We start from the raw sequence: 10254 nt of genomic DNA, 5'->3' as shown, positions 1-10254 counted from the left end.
CCCTATCCCCTGTGGAGACATGTAGAGGACACTACATACTGATATACACCTGAACATCAGCAGGAGAGGACTCTTTAAAGTAGAGACACTACATACTGATATACACCTGAACATCAGCAGGAGAGGACTCTTTAAAGTAGAGACACTACATATTGATATGCACCTGAACATCAGCAGGAGAGGACTCTTTAAAGTAGAGACACTACATATTGATATACACCTGAACATCAGCAGGAGAGGACTCTTTAAAGTAGAGACACTACATATTGATATACACCTGAACATCAGCAGGAGTGGACTCTTTAAAGTAGAGACACTACATATTGATATACACCTGAACATCAGCAGGAGAGGACTCTTTAACTTATAAAGAGAATGTTTGGCCTGTTTTGCTTGAATAACAGTTGTCCTTTCCTTTAATCAGTAGTGCAATTTCACAATCTAGATTCTTTTGGTGTAAGTCCATGTACAACCCAGACTCTTATTGAGACACATGTCTATTAGCAAGGGACATTTACTCAATTAAAATGAAAACATACAACAATATAATAAAGAGAGAATCCTCATGATAAATAAAACTCAATGTGGTCATCCTTTGTGGGAATCATGTCTGGAAGACATTAATGAATAGCTACCAAAGTAAAGTGTTGTATTTTCACAAGCCATGTAGTTAGACGAATACACATCGGCCCGCTGTTTATGACTGATAGAGAAAGCTTGTTTACTTTTATCCCAAATTAACAAGATACCTATTTTGATCTATATGTTGGTTGTGTCGTGTTGTATTAGTTAGATTCATTTTTCTCGTTGTTGCAGTTTTATGTTGCTGCTTGCTACAGTAGTGGGGTTCTGTCTGATTCCTAATTATATTTATAAAGAAAGATAAACGGTTATACTTTCTTTTTTTTTTAAAAGAAGGAATAAAGCATTCAATTTCGCCTACCTGACATTTTTCAGCATGTACAGCACCTCGGAGGGCAGATGGGAGTTCTGGACATCAAACTCCGTAAGGTCAGCCTCCAGCAGACTGGGGGGGGGCTCCTTGGGCTGCAGGGTGGGGGGCTCCTTCCCGATGCGCAGGATCCTAACAACACACACACATATAAAATTCATTCCTTCATACTGACAGAATGGACTACTCTGATTGGCAGAACAAGCATCTGAACCATCATTCTGAGATCATTTCACACACCTGTTCAACTTCTCTAAACACACTGGTATTTTATATTACAAATCTTCCTGTTTAATAAGTGCATGTCTGTTTATTTAAGTGTTTTAATGGAAATCCTGAATGGTTGTTTATTGGATTATTAAAGGAAGGATTTAGAATAACTCTAGGCATATGCTGTTTTTTGTATTCATCATCTACATTAGATCCAATATTTAGTGATGACTGACACTGATTGTGTTTTCTCTATGTTAACATACCATCTTATCTTCATTGATAAAATAATCTTAACTCAAGGGACTTACTTGGACCTTGAGTTAAGATTGTCAAACAACTATTTCAAAGATATGAATGACATTTGAACCCTGGAGCTTATCGTGTGTTCAGAAAATGCTGAAAAAGGGACTCACTTGCGGGCGATCGACAGGACTTTGGTCCTCTTCCTCACTCTTTGCCGAGAAGCTGAGTTTGAACCAGAAGAAGGGACTGAAGACAGCGTCTGAACCTGCAAAGGGAAAAGTGTGTCGATTTGATGTGCTAGCATTCATTCCTCTCTTCCTTAACAAACGGACATGGTGATTAAAAAAATTGTAAAAAACAATGAAAAAATCATGTGAACACATTCATTGCTTCTCACGTTTTTTCAGATCAGACTTAAATTTGAGATGGCCGATTATTTTAATACTTAACAAATAAGTGGTTTAAGAACCACCAAGATCTAAAAAGTATACCGTAAAAAAGTGGCTTAAAACTTGAAAAAAGTCCATTTTAAAAGGGGATAATGACGACAATACATTAGAAGTTGAATGGCTTTGTTAGCTTAGTTAAAAAAAAAACAGAAAATTGTTAGGCACATTTGGGATTATGCAAAAACACAACTCAACCAAATATACAAGAAATGTCTGGTTGTTTATAGATATTTAAATGCAGAAATTTTACATTTTTAACAATGTTTAAAAAGGCACTGACCTTTCTCATGATCTTTCGGCCGTAGAACATCACCTTGTCTCTCTTCCTGAAGCGATAGTTTGGAACGCCGGCCTGCTCCTCTGAAACACAGCAAGCATCCTCAATCAGGCCATAACATTAGTAACGTAACGTAATGTAAAGAGGCCATTAGCAATCTACAGATTGTCTGTGCCCTTGACACCAGTTTAGGACTGATGCAGTAAAGCTGCCTGCTTAAATCACACTGCAGTGCCAGGGCCCTGAAATAACACAATTCATGCACTAACTACTTTTTTTGTATCAACTACCTGCACTATCACTACCAAATGACTGCCACGTTTCAGTAACCAGGTCCAACCGTTGGAATGCATGCTTCTATAAACTGTGAACCCTGAAAGATCTCTGCTATTGTAACAATCAGTCTCTGAAGCAACAACTGTTCAAGCATTAACAGTGTACCAAGTATTTTTCTCATCCTGAAACATTTTAGAAACAGATGTAGTGTGAAAGTGAACAGGGGGTGCAGTGTACAGGGCACTGACTCGACAGTTTGTATCTTCTGTAAAGAAGGAACACAACAACTCCAACAACAGAAACAACCGTCACAGCTCCGATCAGCACAGCCGTCAACTGCAACACAGACAGACAGAGGTTTTTAAATGAGCAATCTGCAGTTATTTAAAAAAAGAGATGACTATTATAAGAACCCTCTTATTTATATTACCCATCGACATGTTATGTGATAAAAGGCAAAAGAGAAGTCATTCATATGTCGCCATTACATCCTTTTTTCCAGTGCACTTCAACACACACTTCAGTGATATTCTTTCAATTAAAACTGTTGGTGGTTACCATGTTTGCCTCCATCCTTTCCTCCACAAGCTGCTGCATCCTGGCCTTGATCTCACTGCCGAGTGGAAGCAGCAGGCTCTGAAACATGAAGCACAGGAACAACACGGAGAGAAGAAACCGGCAGGCAGGTCAGGCTGTGATGCAGCGTTCATTTGAAAATATGACAAGGCAACAACCTTATCATTTCAGTTTCAGAGCTGTAATCATCACGTGAAATACAAAAAGCATAGCGCAATACTTGTTTTAAATGTGTCATGTATTTCATTAGGAAAAACACCTCTGAATTATATGCCGACTGCTATATCATACATACAATATGCTTACAATAACTAGTGCAGTAACTATGGTGCATTTTGCTTTACCATTATCTATTCAAATATGACTTATATAAAACATGTGGCAGGTCCAAACTACACCAACTGGGTTACCAGAAATACACCCACAAAGTGAGAACAGTCCTCCAGATTGCCATGTTCTCTTGTGCAAATTAACCTTTCTCAAATTGTACAATTCTTGCAAGTGGTGAGGACAAAATTGGCACTTTCCAAAAGTGGTGGGGACATTTCCTCAGTGTCCTCATCATCCCCAGTATAAATGAATGCCTTGCTAGATACAAGCCAGGGCTATGGATATGTATTTTCAGACAATACAGTGTAATGGATGGTGCTGAGGAGACTAACCGGGTAGATGCTGCAGCTCTCCTCTTCCTCATTCTCTCCCATGCCTGTTCCAAGAGACAATGCATCACTGAAATTAGGCCATTTCTAGAGTTAAATGAAATAATTTAAACCAAAAAGTCAAACAATGAGAACATTTAATCAAGATAAAGATTGTGAATTTGAAACTTCAGAAGATGGTCACATAATGACGTGGTAGACAAAAGCGTTAAAATATTAAAAGTCCGATACTCGAACCATTGACGCTTTTATCGCACGTGCCTTGCTCCACCCAAATTACCGAGACTATTTAAGAATCTGGGTTAAAGATCACCTACATGGCTCACGAGAAAATGGTCACAAGCTTCATGGCTGTAACCGAACACTCCCCCTCACGCTGTCTCCCCAGCACTCTGCATGGGATAATTGGATCAAGCCTAACGTTACTTTGTTTACCAGATCCATCTGTGGATCACTTCTGTCACATATTTACGACTCCATTTGTCTTAGTCTCTATTCGTGTGTCAATTCAAAATGAGCAATAATAATAAATAGGTGTTTATCAGTGCTTTGTTATCTATATGTCGAAATACAAATTGGATTTAGGCATTCAAGTCGTATCCTATTTTGGTCCACGTGAGATCATTTGGCCAAATGGAAATTGCCAGATATTTCACAAGTTTGGCGACAACAACGAGCATCATACTCCTGGCTGACAGGATTCACATGCAGCGTTAGTGGATAAAGCACAATTACTCACACAGTTATAGTTTAATATGAACTTATAGTCAGTATAAGAGTGCGCAGAGAACAAACTTTGCATGTAAAATAAACTTTGACTTTGTTATAGCTGACTCTCAGAGGGGGTGTCCGCTTCTGTGTGCAGTCCGTTACAAACACACACAGCAGGACAACCGAATGCGAGCTGAAAGCTACATTCAAAGAGTCTATAACTAATACAAACAAATTAACACTCAGCTATAGCCTACCCTGTTCTAAAGACCCGAAAACTTATTTTTCCCAACATACCTTTCTTTTTGGTGTCAACGTTTCTGTGTATCTACAAACCTAAGAATAGTGTCGGACTGCTCGCTCTGAATGTCCTGCCACTCCTGTCAAAATAAAAGCATCATGCCGACGCGCGTGGGGCATGGACCAGAAGCGAGAGAGAACTGGGCACCATTCAATAGCTACATGTTTTATTATTACACAGTATATCCATAAATCAGGAAAACATTGCCAATAAATTAGATACACTCTGCAGATACTGTTTTGCATTCTTAGCATTTATTTTGAAGGGCTAGCTGTCGGTCTTCCAGGTAACTCTGGTTACCTTGATGCATTACAATCATTGACATTCCAGTTCTAGTATCTCGGATTGTGATTGGTGTTACTTTTGGACCAATCACTGAGCATTTCATTGGGCAGTGAGTGCTAGCACATTGCTTGTGTTGGACAAACAGTGGGCTCAAGGTGAGAGGAGTCGAATTTTTCCATCATTTATGAGCGTATAGAGAGAACATTATGACATTTAACTGAACGGAAACACATGTTTTCGTGTAATAACGTTAGGAATTCTAGTTTGCCAGAAGATGCTACTAACTGCAATAAGCTAGCTCGCATGTCATCGATAGCTAGCTAGCTAGCTAATGAATTCACTACAGAAAATGCAACACTTTCTGTGTTTTTCCTCAGACCTAGCAATAGATATGTCACCAGAAGGCATTTTACTGCATGTGGAAACATGTAATGTTATTAAAATGGTTTATTTCATACTTTGAATGTTAACAAATGGATGTTAGCATTTCTTTAAAAAAAAGTAATGTTCAAGCTGGGGTTTCTTATAGTTGTGTACTTCCCTAGACATTGGTGTTAGAAGTACTCAGATCAGGGATGCAAACTTGTCACCTTTCGGCCAAATTCGCCGTTTTGAATCCAAAATAGGTTGTTTGTGTGATTCGTGTAGATCTGCAATAAAAATATGTTTGGGGTAGGCCTATGGGGGGGTCTGGGACCATGGATGTATACTAAGAACTGTATACAGCGTGGGAAGCAGGGGCCGTTTCTCAATGTCGAGTAAAGCTGCTGCAGAGCCACTATTTCAAGTATACTACGTCATCGAGTGGCGCCGAAGGACTGTTTAAATGCCCAGCATTCGGTACCACTCGATGACGTAGTATACTTGAAATAGTGGCTCTGCTGCGGCTTTTCTCGACATTGAGGGTGTTTCTCAATGTCGAGTACGCTTGCTTGGTGGCACATGTCTTCCAGGTGTGCGTCATATGAGAGGCCCCACCTTACATTTTCCGCCACAGATTTGGGGAAATTGGTCTGTGCGCAAAGCATTGTGGGGATTTTAAGACCGCAGAGTCTACACAAGTGCAGCCTTGAAATTTCTCGCTACGAAGTACGCCGGGCTCGGTAGAATTCCAAGTATGCTGGACAGTGGAACAGTCCTTCGGCGGCACTCAATGACGTAGTATGCTTGAAATAGTGGCTCTGGAGCAGCTTTACTCAGCATTGAGAAACACCCTGTGAAATGGCCAGGGTCTCGTTCTTTCCTATGAGAGCTGCTCATTGGCACATGAAGGCAAAATGGCCCAACTTTTGAGAGAGCGAAACGTCACAGATTACCCTTCATTCCTGGCTAGAGCATGTGCAGTTGAGTTGATCCCTTAAGCCCCGCCCCCCAAGCTCCCACTCTCGGCTCACTAATGAATGGAGAGCAAATAAATCTAGATTTGTCTTTTAGTGCATTTTAAAACTTTAAGGACCTAATGATTCTAATAAGGGCTATAAAATAGTTCATACTGGGTAGTTTATTTAGTTAAAAAAAAATATCCGCTGATTTACAGACGTCTCTTTCCCCATGTTAGTCAATAGAGTGCCACAGTGACGCGTCCTAAAACCCGGAAGAAAGCTGCGCATGGGTTCCATCTACAAAAAAGCAATGCAATTTCTCCATAGGATTTTGGAAAATAGCTCGAAATAAAATCTGTGGTTGACACACATTCAAGAGACGGATCACGTTTTGTTCAGTCGGATAATCTCCACATGTCTACCCTACTTTTATAATTTCCGAATCATAAACCTAATCGATAGATTTATGATTTGAAAATTATAAAAGTAGGGTAGACATGCACAGCTTACTTTCAGGGTTTAGGACGCGGCACTGTGACATCACGGACTGATACGAAAGTTGCAGTACCGCCGTTTGGACATAACGAATGTTGGGCACAGAGTCCGGGGGCTGGGGGCTTGTCTGGGACCCGGAGTAATCTCCGGCCGCGAGCTGTTATGTGCCATCTTGACGCACATGGTGTTATTTTTAAATATATTATAATGAAGCGCGAACTGTGTGGTCGAATCTTCCTGTCTGTCGGCTCTGCTGCTCCGCGATGAGGGTCTAACTTCAGCAGCTACATTACCTACGGTGCGTTCGTTAACAGTAACGGCCCGTCCACACAGCAGCGTTAAAAAATCTTCCAAAGCTTCTGCCCATTCACTTTGAATGGGATGACATCACGTTGCCTCGCTTTTCGCCGAACTGCATTGTGGGGAAGCAAAGCGAAGATTTCCAGGATTTTCAGGATTCAAAGTTGAGCAATGTTCAACTTTTGAAGCTGAGGTGGAAGCGTCAGCCAATCAAATCCCGTTTATGCAAATCTGACAGTACAAGCGCTAGCCAATCAAACCGCGTGTAAGCTGGGAGAGACATACGATGTCATTTCCTCATATTTCAAACGAGAAATTACGGTAGCAAATCACCCGGTTCTTTACGACCAGTAACTATTTACCGGAATACAAACCGGAGGAACCAGGCATGGAGGGAGGTGGCAGAGACAGTGGGTGAAACTGGTAGGTTTTCGCCTGTTATATATATATAGCTCGCATAAAATCCCCGGGATGTTTTGCTTTGTATGTCGGGGGCGGGATATTCATGTGATTGGTTGTTTGTCGCGTTGCTCGCAAAAAATCCCCAAGCTTTCAGAAACGCCGACCTCCAAGATTTTCAAGATTTTTTTTAACGCTGCTTTGTGGACGGGCTGTAACTGTGCGGTCCGGAGTCACTGTGTCACAGACTGGGCCGCTGGTGAACAGCTGTTAGAACAGCTGTTAGAACAGTTCAGGTGTTCAGAGCAGAGCTCCCTGTCGGAGCGGCAGAGCGTGATGTGCAGTAAAGAGGTTTTGTGTCGCAATATTATTTAAGGAATCGTTGAGCTAGCTAACTAGCATACATTGTCACTATCTGCTAACGTTAGCTTTATTCTTCGTTTTCTAATAGTTTTTTTCATAGGCTATAAACAGAGGTAGAAGCACTCAGATCTTGTACTTGAGTAAAAGTAGAAGCACTCAGATCTTGTACTTGAGTACAACTAGAAGTAGGCCTACTCATATCTTGTACTTTAGTAAAAGAAGTACCTGAGTGTAGAAATACTGTGTTACATTAAAAGTCCTGCATTCAAAATGTTACTTGTAGAAAAGTATTATCATCAAAATATAGGGAAAGTAGCGACAGTAAAAGTAGTCATTGTGCAGATTGGTCCATTTCAGAATAATATGATATGTTTTATAATGATTGATCATTAAAGTGTTCTCAAAGCTGGTAAAGGTGCAGTAGTTTGAATAACTTTGTATACTGCAGGGTAGCTTGTGAATTTACTCCAGGTGGAACTAAAGTCTGATTTAACACTTGATTATATTTCACATCATTCATCCAGATCTGTAAAGTAACTAAAGGTATTAAATGTAGTGGAGTAAAAGTACACCATTTACCTCTGAACTGTAGTACATCAAAATATACTTAAAGTACCAAATGTAAAAATAACTATTGTGTTTAATGTCCCATATTAGAATGATATCATTACTGGATTTCTTTTTGATGTATTAATGTGTTCATCACAGCTGGTAACGGGGGAACTACTTTTAATTTCTTTATGTACAGCTGCTTGATATGTTAACCTTTTATATATTATTTATTAGCGTATTTAGTCAGTCAAAGTCAACTTATTGTCAATCTTCTGTATGCGATACAGGCAGGGAGATGACAATGCTGTTTCTCACAATCCCAAGGAATAATAGTTAACATTTCTAAAAATACCTACATAATATATTTAGTTTCAGCTAATAATCTGAATCTGTAGAGTGACTATTAACTCATTTTGTCAAATAAATGTAGTGGAGTAAAAAGTGAAGTATTGGCCTCCAAATTTGAGTGGAGTAAAAGCATAAAGAAGCATACAATACAAATACTGAAGTAGAAGTATCCCAAAATCGTACTTAATTACAATACTTGAGTAAATGTTCTTCAAGACATTACACCACTGTCCCTAGAATACATGTGTCAAACAACATGTCTTCTCCTTTTCTCCGTCTTTTAAAGGAGGAAACGCTGTGGAACCATGGGGGTGTTATCCACGTTGGTGAGGGGTCTGGTGAGAGGAGCGGACAGAATGGCTGAGTTTACAAGCAAACGTGGATCAAGGACTCATAACAAAGGCAGGGGTGCAAGGCCCACTGGGCTGAGGCTGTCCAGCAGGAAGTTTCTGTCCATACGGACCATGATTCCTGAGTTTGTTGTGCCAATCTTGGAAGACTTCAAACTTAAACCCTACGTCTCATATCGCTCTCCTCGAGGAGTGGAGCCCCCCCTCTCAGCAGAGAGTGTGTTTGCTGAAGTAGTGGCCCCTCAGATCAAGAAAGACTATAAAGATGGGACTTTCAGCAAAGAACAGCTGGAGAAATATGGATTTAATCCCAAGCAGGAGGGGAAGCTCTTCAAGCTGTTTCCAAAGAACTATGTCCGGTAAAGATGCATGCAGATCTCTGACAAAGAAATGTGATCAGACTGAAAGCGGTTGACAACTGGTGTGACACTTTCAGGAAAATTATCACACATGGGTCTGTCTGTGTTTAGAAAAAATATGTCATGCAAGTGGTTGACATCTGGCAAAAATAAAACCTGTAAGTCTATGACCCATACTGCAGAGTTGCATCAGTCATTTCCTTATAGAAAATTCACTTTGTTCAGAACCCCTTGATTTCAAAGACCTTTTCACTCAGTGGCAAAGTTTATACATGCACAGTGAACCTTATCTTGTCAATGCAACTTTATTTGTCAGAAAGTGTAATGACTGCAATTAAAATGGCTTCTAAAAGTTTTTATTTTGTACTGTCATAACAGAAGGACATGCTGTGTGTGATTGGTAATGTGTCACAATTTTCATTTTTACAGAAGCACTGATCAAATAAGTTCAAGCCAAACACTGACCGCTCTGCGTACGATCGCTTTAAACAATGTAGACCTGGTTCTGAATTTGTTCGTTATTCGTCCAATTCCTATTGCAACTATTATTGGCAAAGAAAATTGTAAAAGTTATATTTTGAATTCCTTTTTTTTTCATTCCCCCCCCCCATTTAGTGCCCCTGGTGGATGGATGCTCCCTTAGCATTTGCTTATACTGTCTATGCCACAGGCTGGCCCTGGGGCCTCATTTATAAAACTTTGCGTGGGAAGGTGGCGTGCGTAGGACAAAGCAAATAAATACGCACACAAATATTCCGATTTGTAAAACACTGCACACGCACGTCCTACGCCGGTTTCCCTTTATAAATCACAATGAACTCGAA

At 40.2% G+C, this 10254-nt stretch overlaps 2 protein-coding genes across 2 annotated transcripts; one reads left to right on the top strand and one right to left on the bottom strand.

Moving 5' to 3' along the window:
- Window positions 1-922: 922 nt before the first annotated feature.
- pnpla7a (patatin-like phospholipase domain containing 7a) lies at window positions 923-4679 on the bottom strand. The gene is made up of 7 exons (XM_010791602.1): window positions 4654-4679; window positions 3649-3732; window positions 2969-3046; window positions 2659-2746; window positions 2138-2217; window positions 1579-1673; window positions 923-1084 (listed from the first exon to the last, which is right to left on the bottom strand). Exons 2-7 carry the CDS (start codon window positions 3688-3690, stop codon window positions 940-942), a joined length of 528 nt encoding a protein of 175 aa, XP_010789904.1. The 5' UTR covers window positions 3691-3732; window positions 4654-4679; the 3' UTR covers window positions 923-939.
- Window positions 4680-4974: 295 nt separating this feature from the next.
- Window positions 4975-9787, top strand: mrpl41 (mitochondrial ribosomal protein L41). Its single transcript, XM_010791601.1, has 2 exons — window positions 4975-5097; window positions 9008-9787. The coding sequence occupies exon 2, from the start codon at window positions 9027-9029 to the stop codon at window positions 9432-9434; it is 408 nt and encodes a 135-aa protein (XP_010789903.1). The 5' UTR covers window positions 4975-5097; window positions 9008-9026; the 3' UTR covers window positions 9435-9787.
- Window positions 9788-10254: the final 467 nt, after the last annotated feature.

Source organism: Notothenia coriiceps, unplaced genomic scaffold, assembly GCF_000735185.1.
Source record: "Notothenia coriiceps isolate Sejong01 unplaced genomic scaffold, NC01 NC01_scaffold00035564, whole genome shotgun sequence".
Classification (NCBI taxonomy): domain Eukaryota; kingdom Metazoa; phylum Chordata; class Actinopteri; order Perciformes; family Nototheniidae; genus Notothenia; species Notothenia coriiceps.
The sequence above is the reverse complement of the archived record's forward strand: the minus strand, read 5'-3'. Positions and strand labels throughout refer to the sequence as shown.